General features: G+C 40.3%; 1 protein-coding gene across 2 annotated transcripts in view; it reads left to right on the top strand.

The window, feature by feature from the left end:
• Positions 1-27,347, top strand: part of LOC124147155 (ataxin-2-like protein) — a 154,755-nt gene that overhangs the window by 6,828 nt on the left and 120,580 nt on the right. For both annotated transcript variants that reach the window (XM_046517765.1, XM_046517766.1), the window contains exons 2-5: positions 1,013-1,049; positions 9,369-9,422; positions 16,593-16,664; positions 25,027-25,180. In XM_046517765.1, coding sequence (XP_046373721.1) covers positions 1,013-1,049; positions 9,369-9,422; positions 16,593-16,664; positions 25,027-25,180 — 317 coding nt within the window. The remainder of the gene's footprint in view (positions 1-1,012; positions 1,050-9,368; positions 9,423-16,592; positions 16,665-25,026; positions 25,181-27,347) is intronic.

A 27,347-nucleotide genomic window follows, 5' to 3' on the forward strand; every position in this document is an offset into this window, starting at 1 on the left:
TAGAGGACATCTTTAACTTGACTATATATGGAGCCTCCGTATTTTAAGGCTCTACATCTGCGGTATTGTTATTTGAGCCTTTGAATTTGATAGATGGGACTTTAGTGCAAATACTGTATTTGACGTAATAAGCGCCTTGCTCTAATAAGCGCCCAGGGCGATATTTGCTAATATATTGGCTAGTGAACAATCCCAATTGGTGCCATTTGGTGTGTGATTGGATTAATGTAAGGTTGGATTAAGGTGAGGATTCTCCTGTAAACCTGAGAGGACATTTTGTTTAGATATAAATCCACTGATGCTTGAGAGGAGGGGGGTGTCGCATTCATATTGAGTTGAATTTTTGGCTTGGGGCCAGCGGTCGCATTCTTTTGGAGACGCATTAATTTCATGTTTTACAGTATTTATTCTTGTATACTACGCACTTGTGTGTTATATGCACCCTTAATTATGGGCAATTAAATTCTGGAAAAATATATCTGACATGTATAAATATACACAGACTTTTTTTTGGTATCATTTAAGGCTGTCAGCATTAACGACGAAATTTACGATCTTTCACCAGTTGTTTTTTTTACCAAAATTGTATTCTAATAAGAGCCCCCTCTTTCTAATTTTGAGAGTGCCCTGGAAGCTTATTACCTCAAATACGGTAAACCTTATGTACTTGTCACTTTCAATGTTTTGAATACAATATTTGCATTAACAACGATACAATCTATCCAATTTTTCAAAGTTGTATATACCTATGAGATTTGTACTTCAACAAAATGCATGTAAACTCAGTGATAGAAATTGTCACTAGTTCTATAGTTGTTCCTAAACTTCCCAATAGTTTAGGTATCATAAGGACTAGTAGAAATCTTATTTTTTTAGGGTTTTGCTATATGTTATAAGGACTTGTGGACTAAAAAATGTTAGTTTCTATAGTTTGTAAATTGTGATTTTGAAAGAGACACAAGTTTTTAATAAGTATATAATCTAATCTTTCTTTTTTTGTGTACATTTTCAGGAGTGGTTCAAAGAGATCTTCTTCAGAACGTTTTCTGGTAAGAATTCTTGAAGGAAATATTTCAAAATTTGTCTTTAGCATATTTCATCACTTGAGGTCAGTGTGGCAGTGCCCCACACCAAGAGTATTTGATGACTTGTTGTTGGACTTGTAAAAGAGTTTTTCTCATAACCACAACAGTCTAATTTGCAAACTCCATTTATTGCTATTGGTTGGTAATTATCAGCTCACCTAAATTGAATGTTCCAAGTGAGCCTGAGTAATGCCATATTGTTAATCCATCTGTCTTAAATCCTAAATTTTTTCATCATGTCCTTGGAAAATGCATGGCCAAAACGTTACATAGATGATCCCTGCATTGTTTATTATCACCTGCCACAAAGTGGGGCAGGGGATATGGGAATGGAGTTCATCTGTCTGTCCATCCGTCAGTCCGTCTGCTTCTTAAAGGAGAAAATTTTCTCATAAACCTTTTGGGGCTGCTAATTTTATCCAGATACAATTAGCAGAGGAAAATGTACAAATATTGACCCAAAATCATTCAGTTGAAAGCACCTTGAGAATGCAGCGCCACAACTTCTCATGAGGATGATCTCTGATGTAGGTCAAATGGCACTGAGCAAACAGTTGTAACAAATTGTTGGGACTCAGAACACACTACCTTCGAAGTGTAAGTTTGACAAGCTAACCAACTAAGCAATGTCAATGCTGTTAAAATGAGTGTTATCTTATGAGCCAGTGATATCAGCCTTATGATACCATTTGGCAGACTCGTCCAGTTCTGTATGCATGCCTAGGAATGAGACAAAATGGTGTGAACTGAATAAAAATCAGACACTGAATTCATGAGCATGTGTAAATTACCATTATTAGGGTATTTAATAATTTGTTGGGTGGTTTTGTCACTGAAAAGTAAGGATAGCATGGATCTGGTATACTGGCTACTGACGCGAAGAGAGTGAAATAGCTTTTGAATCATTACTGAATGAATGTAGCGAGTGAAAGTGAATTGGGTGGAAAGTCCATGGGGCTTCCTTGTAGCCGAAGTATTTTACATTAAACCTCTTCACCCTGCTCTCTAGACATTTTTGTGCGAAGAATAAATGAAACTGACAATTTGATAGCTATGAAATGAATATAAACACCCTGACTCATTTATTTGCACACTTTGATTCTGCGACATTTCAGCACCTGTGCTTTACATTGGTGACTGGCAACATTTGCATGTGTGCAGCATCAATAAATAGATATGTAAGAGACTGCATTATATGTATAAGTATATCCAATACACCCCATGCCAGTAAATAGTGGGCATGACTTGGTTACTGCAGTTTAAGTTTTTATGAAAATAAGAGTCTCTGGGCTCCTTTTTATTGTTTTGAGATAATTTTGCAAATGTTTTTTTTTCTGTAAATCTAGTTTAATTTTAGAGGTTTAGATGTTAGTCTAACTGCATTCATGTGCATAACAATGAAAATATCTTGATTGAAAAAATAATGTGGGATACACAGTGTCTGAAATAACTGACTGCCTGTGGCTGGTAACTTTTCTATCAGGCTACATGAAATTTTCCTCCACCTTACCAACTGTCTTGCAGATAATTTTAAGACTACTTACATATTCAGTTGTATTGAATCTCAAGTAATTGGCTGCATTATTTCAACTGACTCAAGAAATGATTGCATTAATCTATTTTTTGTCAACTGCCTGAAGCAAAATTATTTTTTTCCAACATTTTCGGGGACAATTGATATGTTTACTTGATTCTGAGAAACATAAATGGAACCGTTATTCCCTGAGAGAAAACATGTTCATGACACAGTTGAAACTGCTTGCCCGAACACATCCTGCCCTCATTAATCTTCCCGAAGCAAGAGAGTTAACCGACTATTAAAGTCCAGTTTCCACCCTTGCCTGACTAGGCTAGGATTTCTAGGCTCAATCGTGGCGTTACCGGTGGTTATTACGAGTTATGTTCCTTCTATGCCTCGCTTATGGACCAATCAGCTTCCACCTCTCGATTCACTTGCATTTGATTCAAACAAAATGGCAGCGCCCAGTCAAGACAATCTGATCGATAATCAAGATCTATATTGTGATAAAATGGGTCTCACATAGTGCATCAAATAACGTGAGCACCTTGATAAAAAACATGATTTTTTTTTAACTTATCCTGCATTATTCCATATTGCATTTATTGCTGTCTTTTGACAGAGAGGCGAACTGTGTGAGATCAAGCTGCTGAAGAAAGTTGTCCCAACCAGTACAGTAAGCAGTGCCCTCTCACAGTCGGCACGTGACCCGGAAGTCATGACGTCACATCAAAACACATAACTGCTTTGTCACCTCCACAGACGGACGTACTTTGTATCCCTTGTTAATTAAAGCTTATTGTTTCTATAATTTTGCGTGTTTCTACATTCATCTTATGCTGCTACATTGTTACCTGTTTATGGGCTGTTGCCTTTAGGGTCTTCCCATTCGTAATTTGTAACGTTTATCGCTTGTTTGTGGCTCTAGTCACAGTAGTTACCGGTGCAATGTTGTTCCTGCCATTTTGTTTCTTTCCCGCCATTTTTGCCATTCACCACGTGGCCACATACTTTCGTGTTCTGCGTTGTGAATCCTTTCTTTGGCTTGGGTAATACATTAAACTTATGTATAATGTTTATGCTTAAAGTTTTGCCTTTTCTCTTCCTTTTAGCGTAATTGTTTGCTCTCATAAACTTCAATAAAATACAATAAAAGTTTTTGAGTTACACTGTGCTTCCCGAACTTTGTGGTTTTGCCACATAGTTATGTTTTGCTTAAATTCCCCATTTTCTGCCTTGCTGCACTTATTGACGCGGGAACAAATCTGGTCGGGGCCGCCCCTTCTGTCGTTATTGTACGATGCCCTGTACTTTCACAATGCAGTGCCGATGTTGCAGTCCTTCGTCTCTGTGCTTCTTCAACTCAATACGAGTATCCAGGACACACCTCACTCAACGTGCTTGTCGACCTCCTGATATGGCTTACAACTCGGAAACTGCGGTCTTTCTACACCACTCACCTTTATCGACAAGAATCGTCCATTCCGTTGAAGTCCGTAACGGGACGGGTCTTCTGTCTCCTCAGCCATCTACGCTGACAGCAGCTGCGGCGGCGGGGCTCCCGGTGTCTAAGTATCTCAGGCGAGCTTACCAGCGCCTCTGGCGCTACCAACACCACTGGCGCTTCGGCACTCCCGGCGCCTCAAACTCTCCGACGCCTCTGACACCGTTTATGACTCAAGCTCTCCGGCGCCCAGATCAACAAGCTCAGTATCTCAACCGATCTTCTACCTTGGCGTAAGGGGCGCCATCTGCAATTGCCTCTCCGGCGCCACTGACATCTGCTTCTATTACTGACATCTCATAGATCGTCACACGGCTAAGCAAGGTGAAACCACGTCTTTCAATTGTCGCCGCTCCTGTCGCTGCTCTCCCATACGTCTTCGGGATTGTGACTATTGTTCAACTTCCTGGAAGGAATCTTTCAACCAATAGACATTTGGTCTGTTTCAACTTGCCCACTGGCGACGTTCTCCTTAACCCCGTCGTTTAAAGCGCCATGCTTTCGGAGAGATGACCTGCAGGTTTTCATCTAAACAGAGCTTCTGGTGGACAGTGTCTGTATCAGAACTGGCAGATCTTCACTGTTCAGGCTCATTAAGCCTGTTTGACCTCTTCATCATAGGCTACCGGGTACCCACTTCTCGGGATCATAGTTGACTGGTCTCGCATATCACGGTGTATCATATCGCTCTGCACTAGCCCTGCCATTCGATGACGACATCCACTGTCTTTTTCGCCGATATCGCCGACACCAACGCTCCTCTACCCTGCCTTAGTGCCAGCGTTCCTCAAAGAGACTCTTCCTGGGCGCTCCCTGGGTTTTCCACGGCGCCCCCGTTGCTCCCGCGTTTTTTCTCAAAACACGGGTACACCTCTTGTTTGTCTACCACATAGTTCATTGAGGATTGTCTGTGTGTGGAGATTGCACCTCATTTCCGGCTCCAATGCGGCTTTCTCGGCTACTGCACAGAGTGATTTACATGTCACGTGTCAAGTACTCCGACTGTCAACAACTCCAACCGGAATTAGGTCAACTGACCATGGCAGGTGCTGAATGTAATTCTACAGATTGGCGGGTCACGTGACTGTGAGAGGGCACTGCTTCCTGTACAGTTCGTCTCTCTGTCAAAAGACAGCAGTAAATGCAATACAGAGCAATGCAGGATAAGTATACAAATGTAAAAGATATTTAGATTTTACTAAGGTTTGGAAAATATCTGTTGACGCCAAGCTGGCAGTACACATGCTTTGCAAATCCTGCAATCAACTGAAATCTGTACGACAGTTTACGAACCGGATTTCGATCTGGGACATGGGGAGGTATGATGAAAGTGTATAAGAACTTGCCAAGGCTGAACCTCCCCAACCTTTCAATTCGAGGGGGCAAAAGTCTCGGCAGGGGTGGAGCAGAACTGGGCTAGGACGAACCTTCACTGGGGAAAGACTGGGCCAGGCCGAACATTCACTCGGTAAGAACTGGGCCAGGCTGAACCTTCACCCGGTAAGAACTGGGCTAGGCCAAACCTTCACTGGGGAAGAACTGTCCAAGGGGATATTTCTGCCTGTTACACAGGACTACCCGACACCAGCAGTTGGGAGACACATTGGGCAGAATTGGCGCCTTCTCAGACAAGTGTGTCACAAATTCCATATGACACGGAACTCTGTTTATGCCGAGCAACCTCTCTTTACGTCACAGAAGTCAAACACACGAGAGGAGGTGTATGATTGCCTTTTGCGGGAGAACATCACCATTCTTCTAGAGAAACACGTTGTGGAGGAACTTCAGCACCCAGTGACGCCAGTGTTTTACACCTCCCATATTCCTATTCCCCACGAAGTTCACTTTGATTCACAACATGGCTCCCTTCAATCCTCACTTCCTTGAGAGGATACCTTTGTTCAAAATAATGTTTTTTATCTCCTCTCTTGTATGATTGATCCCAGGTATTTCTTGACCAGCATCAAGACTGCTACCTTCATGTACCCCTCTTTCCGTGCGACAGGAGGTATCTTTGCTTTTTGGCTTTGATCTACTATCCTCCTAGCCCATGATGAAGTTGAATTAAAATATCCCCAGGGGCGGTTGGATAGCCAAGTGGTTAAAGCGTTCGCTCGTCATGCTGAAGGCCCGGGTTCAATGTGTGAAACCCATTTCTGGTGTATTTCTGGAATATTGCTAAAACCAGTTTTACTAAAAGCGGCGTAAAATCACACTCACTCACTCACTACAACATCCCTAGGCCAGCAACCCTCATGAAATCTTGGCGATTGCCTCCACGATGGTTCTCCATGGCAACTGTACAACCCTTAACAACACCAATAGTGGAACCTGGATACACCACCAGAGCTTCTCCCTTTCGGAAGAGTGTCAAGGGGACACGGGTTGTGTCATTCATGATGCATCCAGCCAACGTTTGTCAATCCTGCTTCAGTCTTCACCATGCTGTTTGCAGTAGCTGTTGGTGTGCCAAGAATCTCGCCTGACGTAACTACACCTACCCAAACATGAAGCTTGGAAGACCAGTCGACACTGAAGGTATGCCATCCTGAAACTGGTGTATAACATGCAATGTGTAATGCAAAAAAAATGTAAATAATTATTAATATCTAATATATGTGATCCATTAGGAGAAAAGGGACCTTATGGGTGCTAGGATACAATTGTGCTTTGACGTCATAAAGACGATTCACATCAACTTTCTTCACTGAAGATTGCCATGTGTGCGGACAGTACAAAAATATATCTTATTTATCTCTTGTTAGTTGTTATGTTATAAAAACTTTATTTCAGACCTTTCAGCATTCATGTCTACTCTCAATTTATCAGACATTATGTCTAATAACTGCAATTATTGCAAAAACAGTTATATACACCAGAAAATGAGTCCAAATGTTTGATGTCATGTATCTCTGTAATACATATGCATTCAAGCGTGTGAATTGTATTTTTGTGTTCCGAAGATAATGTAGTTTTAAGATATAATGTAAAGTCAAAATGTGATTTACACCCATAAGGTCCCTTATCTCATGGTGGATACGTATGTTATATTTGATACTTATCCTGCATTACATGACGAATGGGCCCACTTAGGCTGGCGCTGCCTTCCCAACTAGTATCTTCAGTGGACGTTTCTGCTTTCTGAAACAGAAGAGTGACGTGTTTGCAGGCTGGTTTGGTTGGGGCAGGATGTTTAGGCGAACAGTTTCAACGTTAGAAACAGGTTTTCGCTCAACAGTCATGTTTTCAAAGGAAATAGAAGGGAATGCAATATGTAATGCAGGATAGGTATTAAATATAATATATATTAGGTATTAATAAAACCTTTTGATAACTGGATCCTCTCAGTTGGTGTACATGCTGGGAGATCATTATGACAGGCATTCATCTCTTTTTCCAAGTTCCTGAATATCACCTGTACGCAGATGCATCCAACTGGGCTGGCTAACTTGTATGGACAATTTAATAATTCAGGGTCTGTAGACAGATCACGAGAGAGACCTTCACATCAATTGTCTGGAGCTGCAGGCAACTGGTCAAGGGTTTTCCCATATGCTTTCCCACCTTGGTCTCAGATAGAGGACTTGGATTGCACTATCATACTCATAGTGCCAGTATACCCATCTTGGAATTGGTTTCCTAGACTGTTACCATTAATCCTGAAGGAACTACTCCAAATACCAGGACATCACGATCTCCTCCAACCCATATCAAACATAATATACGACTACCTAAACACTCTTCATGCTTGTTAATTAACTTGGAAAATGGCAGTGCTTAGGCGATTTCATCAGCAGAAACTGTTGTGAAGTCATGGAGACCATCTTTGCCAGCCATAGATGAAATGGATGGAACAAGTTCTGCCAATGGCACAGATGACATGGTAATCATGTACAACCATTCATTATACCTATGGTTGCCTATCTTCTTTATCTGCATCAGGGTAACAACTTTACTGCAAAAGGATACTGTTCTGCTGTAACATCAGTACTACAAGATAATGCATATCCTCATCAAGGGATCTTTCTTGTTGGAGGACGTTATTTTTCCCTAATGTTTCCTCAAAAAGGGTCTGTCGATTTTGTTTCAAACCACGGGCATAGGTTACATAGGCAAAAGACTGCCTTCCTTTTGGCAATGGGTCTCATAACTGCATGCTCTCAAGGATTGGAGCTCCGTTACCATCAGAACCCTACCAGAGTTCATGGTCAAGAGTCAGTTGTAAACTCTGGGACGGTCAAGACAAGAACATTGCACAATTCTTGCGCTCAGCAAATGTATTGATTCGCCATTAGAGCTCACATAATCTATCTATCGGCAACACAACCACATTGTAAAGTAAATAGTAAAGATAATACGAAAGCAAATGTGGCAGGATGGTTAACAAATATGATTTCAGAAAGTTACCGGTGCACAGAAGGAATCTCCCGTATGTTTGGTACTTTTAATGCCCACGAAATTAGAGCTCTGTCTACCAGTCTGGGTCTGGTCAGGGTACCTTACAGTCCATAGTTACCAGTAGTTCCCCCATCTTGACTGGGAAAAGGCGGAAAAGGGGACGTACTTCCTGCAACAACAGACATATTGTCTACAATGTGTCGGACAGGTCATAGGTTAACGGCTAGTGATCATGCGCTGGGGTCATGGGAATGGTGTAAAGATCAATGGAATTGACATCACCAGAACTGAAAGTGAGCATGTGACAAGAGTCCGAGGAAGGGATATACTTTTAGTGGCACAACTTATTATGGATAGTAGACAGTAAAGAGGAGTTGTATGTTGTGATGCCAGCCAAAATACATGATTTATGGCAATGATGTTAAGAAGGTAGTGTATCCGTGGGATTATCTTCATCCTGACAATGACAAGTCATCCACTCAAACATTCTTATGCTCAAGCAACAGCAAATGTTCCTGGCCAGATTAGGCTATCTTTGTTGACATTTTAGATTGTTGACTACATTTCTGAGTGAGCTTCAGTGCCATGGCACTATGTTTAGAAAGTTGGCATAGTCATGATAGTATCTATATAAAAAATTAGTTCCTGCAAGATGACCTCATTTGCATGTGTATCAGATCGTGATAAGTATTTTAGGATTGGTTCATGGCATTGTTAACTCTATCCATGATATGATGTCTTTCTGTCTTTGTATGTAATTGTCTCCCGGTCACTCTTGTTATATCTGAAAGGAAATAATGTGAGTAATACTGACTAATTCTTGAGTTAAAGGGGTACCTACTTTCCTTCTCTCTCTTTTCAGCCAGAAGGTGTATATGGAAACTCAAGATTTACACATGTGATATATTCATTAGTGGTAAGTACCTTGATATATTATTATGTCACCTGGAATGAGATGCTTCCGTCCTTTGCAGCAAACCATGACATTTCCATGATGATTTCAATATAATCTGTCTTTGTCCCTATCACATGTCCTTCCATCAGTCAACCACCTGTCCGGGTCGTCAGCAACCCATGCTTGTCCCAAGAGGCGACTATGTTTGACGTAATAGGTGACTTATGGGATCGGGCGGTCTGTAGCAGTGTAATGATACCCCTCATCAACATTTTCAGCGTTAGAAATTGGCACTAGTCCTATTGTCCTTGCTAGTCCTATAGTCCTTGCCAAACTGCCCAATGGTAAAGGTATCATAAGGACAAGTAGAAATTTGCCCTTTTTAAGGGTTTTGCTATATGTTATCATTATAAGGACCAGTGGACGAAAACTGTTAGTTTCTAACCCTGATTTTAGCTGTAGCAGGGAGACATACTCTTGCAATATAAATTACAAAACACAACCAGTCAACCAAAAGGTTTTACTGCCATCACATCGAGTTTCCAGAGACTCTCTGGTGACAGATAAAGCCTACATTTATCAGTACATTATCAGCTTGTGCTACATATGCAACTACATGTCACACACTATTTGAAAGGTCTAAGCCTTCTGTTTATAAATATAAAAGTTATGTTTATCACATTACTTAAGGAATCCTCAATAAATAATAACTCATATAAACTGCAGGCCTTAAGGGCCTGCTGAAATTTAAAACTATCAGCCTGAGAACAAATCTGTCTTGGGCCTATGGGCCTATATATATTTCAAACACTGGCTCGCAGGAACTTGTACTGGACCTGTGGCAAGGCTAGGTCTTTCTTGAATGTAATGTTGATACTTCCTTTTAATCCCCAAGTATCATCACTAATCATTCTATCGTCACGAAATGGCTGAAATATTGCCAATGTGACCTGAAGCATTAACTCACTCTCACATATCATTCTAACTGCCATAAATCCTGCAAATATCATACTTCTTTTTTTAAGATCTCTTCACTGTCAGATTACCCTAATTACAGTCATGTCCCTTTAATCAAACATGGTTGGTTGAATATGATTATGTTGGATTATCAACACTTGTGATAAGAAATCAGACAACAACACGATAGATAACAATACATGTGTTATATGTGGTAAGTTGAATGCGATGCATGGAGTTGGTATTGGTGTAAGGAGCTAGAGTAGTCACATGATCTAACATGGCAATGTCCATGGATTCGCCACAAGATATCCTTCATTCTAGAGTAAGTATTCGAAACTTGGTAAGTTAATGACGTATTATACGGTATACCCCGGTAGTATTCGAAATTTGGTAAGTTTATGACGTTTGAGTGTGATAGTGGTTGAGGGAGTTGTACTATGGCGATGGTGTAGTAAAGACCAAATTTTAGTGATACAAAGTGTTTGTTGAGTTTGAGTCAACTCTGGGTTGTCAACAAGTGAGCATAATGCCAGGCGGGGATATAACACATGTATGTTGTAATAGAATTATTTAGCAGGTTATATTCATACTGTGTGGTTATATTATTAACAGAATGTGTTTTATGCACACAGGGTATTCCCAACGACAGTTACAGGCTGTATGACTGATTCATAATGCTTGAAGCATAGTCTGGAATAGAAGTCACCAGTTTTAAACCTGTGCCACAAAGCTTGAGACCTGCTTTCTTATTGGCGAATGTCAACTTCCCATTAATCATTTCATTGGTCAGTTAAATTTGTGAAAGGTAGTTATGACGTTATGTGTAATGGGATACCCTCTTTACTTTGTGTTTGGAGCAAGCACTAAGATCTGATTTGAATGAGATTTTAACATATTTTCTCAACTTAATCTGAGCATGGAAATAATCCTGTTTGGTTTATTTTAAAGGATTAAATGTTAATTGTTAAGCAAGCTTATCTCTGCAGCCATTGCAATATGCAGCCACTAGCGGACTCTTGCATCAAAATACAGGGCTGTGAACTCGCAGGCAGATGACCACGGAGTAAGCGGATCACTGTGTTGGATTAACGAGACTGATTAATGAGTGATTTCAGCCATCAGAGTGTTTGATGAGCAGGACTTGGCAGCAATTACAAGGTCTCTGGGGCCTGCTTGCTGACATGTTGGATGTGCAAATATTATTCAGAGTTGTGCCATGTGCTCCTCTCTCCCTGAAGCTTTTTCAACAAAATGATCAATGCTTACAAGATCGCGTATAAGGAAACAGTTGACGAAGAAATTCAGTGAGACCTTTTCTCATCATCTACACCATTAGGGAAACGAGCCAGAAAGAAAGGGAAGTCTCCAACTACTTTTAGGATTGAGGCATTGAGTCAGCCTTAATGTATCCAGTGACTTCAGTTGTTTCTCAGTTGTTGTTCTTGTTCAAGAGACAACAGGCAGACATGCAGGCCTTGATTGATAGGCATCTGACCTCCATCATGAATTCCCAGGCCAGCATTGGGACAGACAGATATGTGGTCTGGTATCACGGTTGAGACGGAAGAAATCACAACCTTGGAGGTTGGACAAACACCACATGCTAGCGTCAGGGATCCGTGTAGATCCTGGTTAGAATTGGTCTTCAGCAACCCATGTTTGTCTTAAGAGGTGAGTTATGGGATCAGGCTCGCTGACTTGGTTGATGTATGTCATTGTATCCCAATTGCGTAGATCAATGCTCAGGGTGTCAATCACTGGATTGTTTCGTCCAGACTCAATTATTTACAGACTGCCATCATGTAGCTGGATTATTGCTGAGTGCAGCATTAAACAAACAAATGGTGGCCTCGGGGAGTGGTTTCGATAAGTCACCAAGGGTTAGCCATGCTAAACATACCACAAGGAGCCATGAGCCACGACCATCCAAACTCATTAAGAAGAAGGGCATAACATCCAACTGTGAACAATATTTCCTGTCCAGGTACTGACTGGATCATGCACATGACATGGATACCATTGACTATTGCACCACGGGGACTAAGAGAAAGCATCTGGTGTCATTGACTGTTATGTCAGTAATGTCAGAACCTCGGCTTACATCTAATCAACAGGATAACCATATGGTTGAAGATGGTTGAGGAACGGTATCTACACAAGCCATGGTTCATTGGTGCTGGAATGGGGCTGGTCACTAGACTCCATTGGATCAGGGCTCACATGAAATGAAACACTCTGCACTATTCCATAGACAACAGCCTACATATCTCCAGGGGTACAATGACTTGATTACAAGTCAGTCAGTCTGTTTTGTCCAACCAATTTTTTGTCACCATCCTTCTTCAATCATAAGTTGCATAAGGTCTTAGAAGAAGTGCATCAAGACACTACTGAGAGATTTCAGTATTCTAAGATCAACTTGGCAGCTAATGCGCACAATAGGCTGAGATAGTCTGTGAAAGCCTGTGGGTAGATATATATTCCTTCAGGTACGCAATCATTGCAGACACCAAGACGGAGGGACAGATCTTCACACCCTAAAGTTGCCGAGGCAAGAGATCGCTTTAGGCAGTTTCTCCAAAAACCTAGAGCAGCTGGCAGAACCAGCGCTTGAAGAAAGGGAGATTGCCATGCCTGTCTGTCTGAACGAATTCCCAGAGTTTGTAAAGGGAGGGGACACAAGTTAAATTTCCATCAGCATCTGGAACTTGTATCCTAGCCAGTAGGCTGGCAGTTTTTTTTATCCCTGGTGTTCCTAATCCCGAAAAAAACCACAACAGAAATGCTCTTGGTCTTCGAGATAAAAGTGCACAACATAGAATTCCTGGTTCACCTGCCAAAATTCCAGTGGGAATCAGTAAAGAAACTATGAACTGCATTTAGAGATGGGAGATTGTTTAATCAGTTTGGATCACACATTTGTCTAGGCCGGCTTCATGGTTACAAAGATGACTTTGTATCAGCAGAACAAGACAGTTGTTGTTTAACACAGCACTCAGCAATTTCCAGATATATGACGGCGGTAAAATAATTTGAGTCTGGACCAGACAATCTCGTGATTGATATCATGAGCATCGATCTATGCAATTGGGATACGATGACATGCATCAACCAAGTCAGCGAGCCAGACCACCCGATCCCATTAATCGCCTCTTACTACAAGCATACTTGCCTGTTACGGCAAGCATGGGTTGCTGAAAACATATTACCCACATGAAGATACAGGTGGTAAGATACTAAATCCGCACGTCACACGTGTGTCGTACAAGGTTGACCTCGTTTTATTCGTTTTGATTGGACAATCGTGACCTCGGTCACACCGGAACTACTTTTTTCATTCATAAACAATCACGAGACGTCATTTGCTTTCACAACTCTTTACAACTACGAAGCAGAACTGTAGGAATCTCGTGATAACGAGACACATTTACAAACAATAACAAGCAATTCCAATACATGTCATAACAATAAATAGTGTTTTGTTTGGCTAACTTGGGTGCTTTCTATTGTTCAGCCACTTGGAGCATTCAATGCCTACAATATCAAAACTCTAAATTGTGAAATGAGGCAAGTAGGACGGCAAAGACTTACTGTTGTTCCTCAGACTGTATCGCCCAAATGAACTATGCGATGTATTGTGTAGCTTTTTCATCTTGACAAAGAAATCTAATGGCCAGGACTATGAACCAAGCTCTTTGACATCAAAGCTATCAAGTATTGACAGATTTCTAAAATCAAGGGGATATGAAAAGTCCTTGTTGCAGGATCGTGAGTTTTCAAAACTTCGCGAAGTTCTGTCACCCAAACAAACAATTCTAAAATGAGAAGGGCGAGGAAACTTACCTAATAGGGCCGAAAGTCTGTCCAATGATGAAATCAACATGATGTTTTATGCAAACGAATTGGGTCCTGATAATCCAGAATCCATTCTCAACACTATGGTGGAATAACACAAGACACTTTGGTCTCCAAAGTGTAAAACCTCATCACTTGATGAGGTGGGGAGATGTAGTTCTAAAACTCGACTGACTCTAAAGGTAGAGAGTTCATTGAGTACAATGAACGTCAAACAAAGACACTCACTGGCAATGACACACGTAATGTCTGTGATGTGCCTCCCCGTGCATGGTCCACCAACGACCCACGATGTCCAGTTGCACTGTACAAACTGTATGCCAGTTTGCGCCCGGCGTTCTCCAGCGTTCAACATCGTGACATTAGTAACATGATCTCTTCCAACACTCGCGGTGACCTTGCCCTTCCCGAAAGCACATCTCGTTCCATCAATGTGTGACCTCCGCACAATCCAAGCAAACCCTTGGTGCGACTTGGTCAATTCCATTTTCTCTGCTCCTTTATATGGAGGAACGATAAACATTGGTGACCACAGTGATTTCTATGCTCCGAAACGTCAAAAGCTGGAAACGAGGTCCACTGACAACAGTAATGTTGAGTAGGCTAACTGTTGAATGTACTAGCGGCGTGAGTGAACGTCTCCGCGGTCAGATACCATAAAAAGTCCACTCGTTTTGTAAAAATAGTATCTTACGAGAACGAGTGTTGTATTCTCTATTTCTCAACCGGATCTTCACGGGTCCTGAACCTGAAGAGGATCTTTTGTATATTGAAGCCAGATCCCAATTACACAAGGGTATTTAATGCCCTCCAAACAATCATTGTCAGAAGCCCAGGAATATAGAAGTAAGAGATCATCTCTTGATTATAGGATGTCATGCCTGGGGACCTAACCCGAAACAGAATGACTGATCTTAGTATGTTTGAATTCGATATGATAAGCAAACGTGGACAATTAAATTCAGTTTCTGCTGAAATTGAGGGATAATCTGAATTGGTGAAATTATCGTCAGATCCTGTCACATGTCTGTACAACATACACCCTGTGAACGTCAGTCCTGTTCCAGATCCACAAGCCATGAGCTGGGAGGGGATGCCTGCCCACACATTCCTCCCTGCTAGAAAGGTTTGTGAGGAACCACTCAAATTACTGAAGCATCACGATTTCCTGCATCATAGACTATTCCATACCTGCTCAAAGCAAAATTGTAGATCATCCTGAAAGACTTCTATGTCCTGTACACACACTAAAACTAGGATTTCCATCAGCCTCAGCTTTCGAAGATGAGTTGACCATTTGATCATGATGTCAACTGGGAGAAGGGCAGATCATAGATTAACAGCTGGAATTAAATTATAAAATCTTGAGTTGATTATCAAGTCCACTGGAAATGACGTCATCAAAACAGGAACTGATGTCTTAAACACAAGAAATGACAAATGAGGAGGGATGTCATTTCAAGACAAATATAACAATAGTTCAGTGGAAAAGTTTTTGTCCTTATGGATGTAATGTTCTGATTAGACTTGGTGATTCAGGTTTTATGGTATGGATCCATTATGGATAGAGAATTGAAAAAGGAGAATGCTAGATGTCAGAACCCACCAGTCCCTCTTCCTATTCTTGCAATAATGTAATAGAGATTTGGTAATCGCAGGAATTGTCAAACAAATTACAATCGTTATCATTGGTATCCTCCGCCTTTCGATAGATTTGGATATTTAACAAAATATTTTTCGAGCCTCCATTGCAACGATCTCCATGGCAAAGATCTTTAAAAACGTACAATAATTCTTCACTAAACTTGGTACATTGACAGTTCTAGTGGTGAACTGGTGCTCTTTCATTTTTTCAAATACACACATTGAAAATGCGCGTAGTGCTCGTTTCTGGGGCAGATCTTGAAAAACGTGCTATATTCCTTCACCAAACTTGGAACAGGTCTAGAAATGAACTTGTCCCCTTGTTAATAATTTTAAGAATACTATCTCCTTAACATTAAGAGTAATCCTACACACCTTCCACACTTTTCTGCATCTAGTTGGATGTGGAAGTATTTAAATGAAGTGAGGTTTTGCACATTTCACATGCACAAAGCAATGATGGATGAATACTATTATCCACACAAGTAATAAGGTCAGCTGACACTGAAGGTGACTTCTGTTGAAAATCTATAAGATTTTTGCTGTGTAATGACAGCCAAACTACAGGATTATGGCGATGATGTAATACAGATGATATAGTGAGGGATATGAATTGCTTTTGTGATTTTTACACATATTTAAAAGCGTGGGGGATTTCGATGACTTTGTCTTCCTTTACATAACTGTTGTCATGTGTCAGTTGAATTGTAATGCTTTGTTTTGATATTTCAGGGCTGTGTAGTGCAGGTACAAGTTAAGAATGGATGTTTATATGAAGGAGTCTTCAGAACAATCTCACCAGAGGTATGTTAATTAATGCTGAAATTTGAAATAGTCATAAATGATCATTTGTGAGTCTGATCATTCCACAACTCCTCCCTTGCATACATACACCTCACAGTTCACAGTTGTAAGCAAGATAATTCCAGAACCTCTGCATGGATTTGGCTCAGATTTTGGTCACAGAGGCTTGAAGCAGATCAGTATGTAAGTAAATATGATCTCAATGTGATTCCAGCCATTGTATATGCAAAGAAGGTAAACAAAAGCAACAAAACCCGCAGTGCATATCACACATGAATAAATATGGTAATGTTTGTAAATTTGTTTCATAATTATAGGTGAAAATTCCTCCTTGGTTGCATGCTGATGACACTGAAAAAATATAGCTATTTTTCTTATTTTTTACTTATCCTGCATTAATCCTCAATGCATTCACTGCTTACCTTACAAAAGATGGACAGCGTCCTGGGTGAACAAATAAAAACTTGTTCATAGTCCCACTTTTGGTGACCACTGCCGCTGTCCTGTGACCTTGATGACCTAAGGTCACCTCTCCACATCACTGCCTGTCACGCTACAGCATAGATGTGTACCAGCGGAGCTCTCAGATTAATTTTGACCTTCAGTTTTTGTCTACAATTCTAAAATTCATCTGCGACGGGTGATGTATTCTTTCATATTACTCTCACCATGTTGTGCAGTTTTATATGATTTATTTAGGCATAAAAGACTCTTTTTTCCCCGCCATACACTGTTTGTTCACCCCCATTTTGAATTGTGTTACAATTGTTTGCCTGCCAAGGTAGTAAAATTGTTTACAAATCTCAGCTGCATATGTATAACATATTTATGTGTTCTTAAATAATCCTAGCTTTGGCGTTACGTTGAGTTTGCGTATATACAAATTATTGAAGACACTTTCAACTCGTTATAATATTTTTGTCGATGGACTAATTAAATTCTATGTCAGTCTTCCAGTCCCGCTTCATCAATGTCTTTATTTGCATAACCTATGCTTGCGCCTTGTAGTAATTGTCGTCAAAACAAATCTGCCAAAGATCCTCATCTACGTTGTCTGGCATGCACGCAAATTTATACACCAAATTCTAAATGTATCTTTTACTTAAATCTCTCTCCAGCAAATTGTACAACTTAAAGCCAGGTCACTCACAAACGTATTTTGCAGCATTCCCGTCGTGAGACTAGGAAGATGTTACAATCGCTGAATCGCGATGGAAATGGTTCGGTCATTACTATGCAACCATTATCTTAGGCGGATCATATGGCGACTACTGTCGCTGCTGAAGTGCATGCTCTGCTGAAAACATCAAATCCAGAGGATTTTGTGAGTATCACAACTGACCCTAATTTTCAGCCACCTGAGATATCTAGATCTGCTGATGGGGGTAGTGCAAACCCAAGCCACGCTCTAGCCAACACCATTGAGCATTGCGTCTCAGATACCTGCCTCGAGCGCAGCCCCTGCCTACTACCCAAGCGCATCTACAATGACATCAGCCCCAGGGCTATCAGCATACAAAGCACTGTACCAATATATCCAGCGCGGCAGATGCACGCTCAGGCGTCAACACCGTCACAGAACACTAATTGGATGCAAAAATATTTGCAGTCCATGTGGCAGCAGTCTATGACACAACTGTATCCTCCTCCCACGTTTACGCCTATGTATCAGACGCCTGCATCAGTTACATCTACCGCACAGGTCTTAGCACCTACTCCGGCGCCTAACGGATATAATACACCTATTGTATGTCATAATACAGCGCACTCATCGTTGAGTAGTGCCTGTACGCCTGCGTGTACTTAGACATCAACGCATGACTCCTATTCGCTTGGCGGTTAATCTAAGCCCTCGGTCAGAGGTAGCTCTACACATCGGAGTAGAAATCGTTCACCATTGTTTTGATTCGTCAGACTATCCTAATGGTGAAGAGGGTTCCTCAACAGAATACTGTACCTGATTGGGTAGCTGACCACCACATTTCAGTGTCTTACCCAGTTAATGGGGTGGATAAAAAAGACACAGTATGGACACATCCTTCATCAATTCTGGTCGACCCTATGATGACAGATATGATTAGATCTTTGGATGAGGACTTCTCCAGGGTGACGCTTACCCCGTCATTTAAGCCACCCATGTTTAGGAAGGATTAATTTCCTATCCATGTGTTTGAGGCAGCAGACCAGTCACATAGTTTGGATGAGGATATACAGAGAATGACAGGCTCATCAAGGCCTACTACTCTTTAAGGTTTAGGATACCAGAGTTGCGTTTATTGAAACAGACATTTGAAGGGTATTAAAACCTTTATCAAGACTAGCATCGTCAACACGTGCGGTAGAGCAGGATCTGTCAGAGGACCGACTAGATCATCTCCAAACTACAGTTGATTTTCAACAGCGTCAGTTTGACAACATGAGAAATAGACCACCTCCGTAGTCTAGTGGTAGAGCGTCCGCCCGGAGGTTCGATCCCTGGCCACATCATACCAAAAGACATTAAAAGATAGAACTTGTTGTTACCCTGTCTGGCGCTCGGCATTAAGGGGCTAAAACAAGGACTGGTCGGCTCGGAGTCAGTATACTATGTCTGAGTGGGGTATTCATGTTAAACTGCGACATGGTATCACAGTGAGCTAGCACTATAAATCGGCATCAGTCTGGACTAGTACAAGCAGCCACACAAACACACACACGTACATGCACGTCGCTATATATAAGTGCAATAATCTTGGTCGCGACGTTAAACCCCATTTCACCTTCACCACAAGAGCAATGGCAAGTGTTGTTTGGGTTACTCACCTCAGCACAGGATCTAACTGGAGGCCGATTACAATGACGGCCAATTCAACAATTCCTGAATCCTTACATCAGGCGTCAGGATCCCCTCAAGGCCATCGCTCTACCTGCTGAACTAAGGCCTTACTTCAATTGGTGGACGGTAGAGTCTGACGTCTTAGGAGGAGTCTCTTTATCCTGGTTATCCCCGAATCTACACCTGTTCGTAGACGCCTCCCTTCAGGAGTTTACTTCCCAGGGTAATACAAAAGATCAAGGAGACAAGGACTCTGATCTGACTTTGATCGCACCCTGGTGGCCGGCGAGAGGTTTGTTCGTTGAGTTAAAAAGAGAGGACAATTCACTACCCCAACAACAGTGGCCAACCTACTTATCCAACCTCACAGCAAATTGCTTCATTCAACACCAGACAGGTTTCATCAGCACGTTTGGTTCGTCTTGGAAAGGCACGGGCAGCAAAAGCTATAACGTTAGCTCATCGTCCCTCTACCAGAGGTCTATACGATGACACGAGGGGATCGTTTGAAACTTTTTGCAAGGCAAAATGTCAAGACCCTACAACTGCGTCACCACAATTTTCCCAGCTGAATACCTCCTACATTTGTGTACCCACAGACACTTGGAAGGTAGCACCATTACTGCGTACTTGGTTTTGACTTAACTCAGTGTCTGCTGTTCCGGCAAAATCACAAGGTGATTAAGGTCACGGAACTACAGGCCCTACTACGCTTGAGGATCAGAAGGCCAAGTTCCGCCAACCTGCTTTGGACTTAAACGTGGTACCTCGAGGTTTGCGAGGACCCCCCTTTGAGCTCCTCTTTGCATCCATTTTATAACCACGTCTTTCAAAGTAAATCTATTTCTACCACGTTTTTAATGGTAGCATATGTGTTTTAATGTTTGCTATATTTGTCAATAATCGCCAACAGCTGAAGGGATGATCTAAAGGTAGCAAAAGTACTGTAAGTCCCCATGGACCCTAGCATAGTAATCTCTCTTCAGTGGCTGGCGATCTATAGCTCATTTTTATCTTGTATTGTTATGTATGGTGTTATATTTGTATGGTTATCTACTAGTTTTAAATAAAATCTGTGATAAATCTAGTTATTTTACTGTCCTTCGATGACAGGTTTTTATACAGTCTAAATATATCTATATTGAATATAATACTTTTTCTCATCACGATATGGCTGAAATAATGCTGATGTGACGTTAAATTTTAACTCACTCACTCACTCACTAAATTTATAACCTCACAAAAAAAGTGTTTCTCTTGGCATTAGCCACGGTAGCACGGTTGAGTGAACTACATGCGATCAACATCACCAGGGTTCGCTTTGAGCATGGGACTCACACAGCGGTACATCTTGAGTTGTGCTGGGATTTTATTGCAAAAAATCAACTACCAGGCCAATCCGATCGTTCCTTCACCATCCCACCAACATCAACTATTGTGGGAAGCAAAGATGAGGGTGAACTTGTACTATGTCCGGTGCGAGCGCTGCAAATTTTCATCCGCCATTCCAAGACAAGGCATGGTTCGAGGGAGCAGTTATTTATACCCGTGTCTCCAACATCCACACCATATCTCTATGGCTATACGCAGTCATCCTTCAGGTTTATTTGATCGCCATTCATAATCTTCATGAAATCAGGGTGCTAGCCTCTACCATGGCTTTACACAGCAATTGTTCTATTAAAACAATCATGGAAGGATGTGACTCATTATGTGACTCTCGAGGACGTCGAAAGTGTACAAGACAAGGTTTTGGGCTGTTGTTCGTAGCCCAGCAGGTCACCAACCCTCGACGCAAATAATGTACTCGCCCTATACAGAGCCATTCCATTTTCCTGTGCAGTCGCTTAGATTTTGCCAGTGGAAATATATTAGACAATTCCTTGCCCACAAGGGCTGTATGACGTACGAAGTAAATATATAGTTTGTGAGCTAGTTTTGTCTTTATAATGAAGGTGTATAGGGAGCTACTCTTTAATTCCTATGTTCAATTGTTTTCACATTGAAATAACCTGACAGTAATGGCATTTTTCTGAACTTTTCCGCTTCACGGTTTATCAATCAACTGGTGTCGTATCTTCAGGGTGTGAATAATTGAGGTTTCTGTATTTTGAGGGGTCTCACTTCCAAACTGTCCGATACAGATGCATTATGGAGTAATGCAGGATAAGTAAAAAATTAGTAAAATCTAAATATTTTTTACGTTTGTACGCTTTTCCTGCATTACTACGTTTAAGCCACACACATCGCAGACTTGCCTCCCTACTGTGGCTTCAGAAACCTCAAAATTATGTTTTTCTAAAAGCTTGGGGGACAGGAAGTGATGTGAAGAGGTGACCTAAGGTCATCAAGGTCACAGGACAGCGGCGGTGGTCACCAAATGTGGGACTACGAACAACAGTTTATATTTCTTCACCCAGGACCATCACCGTCACGCTGTCCCATTTTTTTTTGTAAGGTAAGTAGTGAATGCACTAAGGAGTTATGCAGGATAAATATACAAATATAAAAAATATAAAGATTTTACCAAGTTTTGACTTAGATTTTTTTTTACTTAAACATTCCTGACATGAAAACTACTGCATGGATTTTTTTCAAATTGGGGGTACAGTTTCTATACCAAGTGGAGAGGTGCAGTGCAAAGTTTGTTTTTCGTTCAGTAGATTTCCTGAGAAAATGTTGATTTTTTTAAAAGTGTACAATGTCCGACAAAGCTTGCTGAAGATGCACCAGTGCATCTTTGAATCATGCCATTACTCTGTCATTGTTGTGCTTTTGAAAGAGAAACTGGCTCAAATGTTAAGGCATCAATGCATCTCCAATATCAAACTTGTTCTTCAGCTGATATTCGAGGGAAGGTTGTGTGAGCCCTGCTCAATTTTTGCCTTGTTTTTTTTTTATGTTAAGTAGTTTGGTTTTTTCAACAATGGCTGTCTGTACAGACACAAAAAAGTATCTATCAATGCAGCAACACATTGTAATTGATCAGTCTTCAATTATTATCTTTCATCTGAACATCAGTTATTTAATGTAAGTGAACGAATAAAATGAATAGATAACATCAATGACATACATATAGAAAGAAATTGTATTGTTATTGTTCATGTGTATTGAAGATTTGGTTTCCAAACAAAACAATGCTAAAATATACTTAACAATATCATGAATTTTTGTTTCAATAAAACTACATGACATTTGTTGTTTTTTGTTTAATCACGAAGACCTGGGTTAGTAAGTTGGTGAGGTAACCATATATTTATCAGAGAATGTTATCTTTTGAAAACAGAACAGATCACACATGAACACTGAAAATCTTCCTGTTCTGTTCTTTTGGCACAAAGTACATGGAAAACATGCTACTTTAAAGTGCAAGTATCATGAAAAATAGTCATAGATGTTTCTTATATCATTATGTAGCCAGTATGATGTACAATATGATGGTCTGTATTTGTAACATATCTTAAAAGCGGTAAGGAGAATAAGCACGGCCGGCTAGGCCTGTAAGCTCATTGGGTATTAGCACCAGCCGGGTACAGAATATACACGATTGTTTCATTAGTTGAGGGGAGAACAGTCAGGATTCCATGTATATCAAGTGTATAGCTAATGGTCGGTGACAAGCAACCTTGATTTAACCTGAATTATATAATTTTAAGAATGTAAGCTATTTTCCTTTTAGATTTTAAGGGACGAAGGTTCCACTCATATTATATATAACATGGATTCACAGTCTAAATCTGCACGGTTGTATATACCCATGAAACTTGTGCTATTAGTATTTTATCCTGGGTTTGACCAATGAAATAGTATGTAATTAGTCTGGTTCGACTTTCCAGGTTTGTTGCAGAATGGCCAGGTCCCTCACACCATGACACTCATATCCCTAAAACTAAAGAACAAGAACCATTGTGATCTGAACAAAAGGCTTTCGTTTAACGGTCACTGTTTGAGTAGAAAAATTAAATAAAATGCAGATCATCACCAGCCTTGGATCTGACTTTTTTATCAGTTGCTGGGCTTCAGAATATCCAGTCATTTTCCCACAAGTATCACAGTCTTCTTGGTAGAGTGAAAAAACCGTACCTGTGTACATGATTATACTCGACAGATAAATCCTGTCTTGTTGACCACCAGCCTTCCCATATCCCCTTGTTTTGCATAAACTGCTGAAAATCATCGACCTAGGAAACCATTACAATTTCGGATATAGACATCTAAATCTGATGTCTGATGTTCAGATTTTGCGTAACATGACAGGTCAAAGTCTGGAAGTTATGTTCTTGAATGGAAAGTACCTGGTTGTATTGGCGGGGGATAAAGAAATGGGTTAGTGCGTGTGTGCGTGTGCATGTGTGTGTGCTTGTGCGTGTGTGCGTCCCGAAATCGTTTCCGGAGCATAACTCAGAAACCGTTAAATATTTCTCTATGAAACTTTGCATGTCTATCAGACTCAAGCTGAACTTAGGTTCTATGAGGGTGCTGTTCGTTTCCGGAGCGTAACTCAAAAACCGTTAAATAATTTCTTGCAAAACTTTGCATGTTTACCAGACACATACTGAACTGGTGCCTTTTGCTGTTTAGGAGTTTTATAAATTTATATTTTTTACGTTTCAATGGCAACAAGTTGGACTTAGGTTCTATAAGGGTGCTGTTCGTTTCCGGAGCGTAACTCAAAAACCATTAAATACTTTCTTACAAAACTTTGCATGTCTTCTAGGCACATACTGAACTGGTGCCTTTAGCTATTTAGGAATTTGATAAATTTTTATTTTTTACCTTTCTATTGCAAGAAGTTGGACTTAGGTTCTATAAGGGTGCTGTTCGTTTCCGGAGCGTAACTCAAAAACCGTTAAATAATTTCTTACAAAACTTTGCATGTTTACCAGATACATACTGAACTGGTGCCTTTTGCTATTTAGGAGTTTTATAAATTTCTATTTAAGTAATAACACAACTCATTACAAATACAACAGTGTAACTGATCTTAAACCCACTCAACTGTATAAACACCTCCTATCCAGTATATATTCTTGTCAACCATACACTGTACTTTGCTTGCTTGGTAACAGTGTTAGAATCTGCACCAAAACCATCGCTCCTAATTGTAATAAAGAAGTTGTTCGTCCATATGTCTCATCCTTACTCATTACAAATACAGTTACATATTCTATCATAAACTGCAGATGGCAAAACAGCACCAGTAATAAATTTTTTTATTGCTGCAATTAGGCCATTTACAAAAAGGCCCAGTGAACATAGTTCACTGGAGCTAATGCATTGCACACAACCGGACATGTCATATTGGCGGAATATGTGAGTATTTCATGCTTGTTCGACTTTCAAAGCTTTTGAGGAAATGGCGTTGACCTGGATGCTTCTATTTTTGCAAGTATTTGCAAACATACAATTTCTAGTTACTTAACAAATAATTGAAACAACCTTTGAGGTTGGCCCAGGACAAATGTGCTGCTTTTATTTTATGTCCAAATCACTGATCTTGTGAAATCAAAACACATTAAACCATTTTCATAATATTTTCTTCAACAGATGAATGTGGTTTTAGAACTGGCACACAAGATAGAAGACTCAAGATGTAGCAGTATTCCATCCAAAGATCGACTCATAGAGAAACTTATCTTTGGAAAAGATGATGTGGTTTCTCTCAATGCTGCCAATGTTGATTTGGATTATGCAGTCAAAGGTTGGTGATTTTTTAGCTTAACTTTACATCGTCAATGTGAGTTTATGGGCCTTTGTTTGTCTGCCAACTAGGGCTGTTACAATTCACTTGTGTATTCGATGAATCAAACCGTATCCCTTCATGATTTGAATTCTATATTCGTGGCCACTAGAATCGAATATGTACAACAAAATTTTTGTAAAGATTGTATTTAACTTGAACTCATCTGTTATTTATCAAAGTGAGATATGCAAAATGGAATATATACAAGCCATGCCGTAGCCTAACTTGTGTCAGTTTTCCAAGGCCCCTTATGGTACTGTCAACCAAAACAAGGCGCACTGTCGTGATGTACTGCTGTAATGTTTCAACCTTAGCAATTACATGACGTTCATTTACGTACATTTTTAATAAACTTAAGTTTTACACTGACATTATGTTTTTCCCCCAACGCAAAGACAATACCAGCTGATTATCGTAAGCAGATAACACCGGAATTAACAGTAAAGAAATCTGCACTGAATTACACACTATTTGGTTATAAGAACATGTTCATTGCATATCTGGACATATGATTGTAATGTATTTATTAATTTTATTCAAAAGTTCTTTCAGTGTTTACATTTATTTGGGAGAAATCATGCACCGACTCACCGTTATTTACAGCAACTATGAACTGACTACCTCTAATGACGCCTTGAAACAAAATTAAGTTGTCAGGCAATAGGTACATATATCGGAAATGCCATACTTTGACTCGTTTGCTGAAGTCATATTTGCTGCAATTTGACTATTGTATGTCAATGTAATGTTTTCATAATCAAATGCATAGAGCACGGGAAATCTCAACTGTGACTGGTCAAATCCGGCTGTAGCAGTCAGCTGAACCAAAGTGCTACACTTGTGGTTATAATTATTTGACATATATATATCTATATATAAATCTTCAGTAATTAGACATAATCACTGAAATGAACCAAGGGATTTTATACTTGTTTACTGAAAGCATATTCCTGCCTTTTTATAATAACTTGTGAGAAGGCTTCATAATCCTGTCCTAAGCCAACCAGGCAAACACATATAAATGGTTCACCTTGACCAGATACCAGCCCCAAAAACCAAGCCCTAGCTCGAAAACACCCTCTACTTACTCCAATATCCCAAAGAATAACCAATTACTTAAATGAACACCAAATAAACAATCTTAAACAAAACTGTAAAAAATCAAATATCTTCACCCCAAAACTTAAAATACCCTAAATAGACACAACACTAGCTAGCCAAATAAATAAACAAACCGACCCAAACATAGCTAAAATTACCACACTAGCATACATACACGAAAATTGGCCAAATTGGTGTCACATTTACACGGATGAATCTTCAGATCCGATCTCCAAACACACAGGTTTCGGAGTCCATACCACACAACCAACTAAAACCACACAATCCTTCCGACTCCCAAACAACCAATCAATATTCACGGCAGAACTAATGGGCATGGCCTCAGCCCTCCATAATCAAGAATCCAAAAACCACAAAAAAATCCTTATACTTACCGACTCCCTAAGTGGACTACAAGCCCTCCAAAACAAAAATACAAAAAAACGACCTAAATTAATAAATCAAATACTTAACAGCTCCAACGACCTAACTAAGGCAGGCAAACAAATAACCTTCTTGTGGATACCCGCCCATGTAGGAATATACGGTAATGAAAACGCCGATAAAGCAGCTAAACTATCCCTCAAAATCCCAGAAATAAGCTTAAACTTACCCATCTCAAAATCAGAAATTAAAAGCGTAAACAAGCAAAACATCACCAAAAAATGGCATAACCTATATCTAAACTCAAATAGCCAAATCAAAAAAGTACTCAGTAAACCACTAACCAAACCAAAAAATTCTCCATCCATCAAAAAAAATCGACAGAGTAATCACTAAACTCCAAACAGGACACACCAACCTAAATAACCACCTAAAAAAAATTAAAAAACATACTACAGGTAACTGCCCACACTGCAAACAACTAGAAACCCCAGAACACGCACTCATCCACTGCACACACTACCTAACACATCGAACCGCATTACAAACCACCCTCAATCTAAACAAGGCTCTCACTCTAGAAGCAATACTAAACCCACAAAATAAACTAGAAAACTTCAAGGCCTTAGGCGTATTCTTA

This window comes from Haliotis rufescens, unplaced genomic scaffold (assembly GCF_023055435.1).
Source record: "Haliotis rufescens isolate VD_foot unplaced genomic scaffold, xgHalRufe1.0.p SCAF_15, whole genome shotgun sequence".
NCBI lineage: Eukaryota > Metazoa > Mollusca > Gastropoda > Lepetellida > Haliotidae > Haliotis > Haliotis rufescens.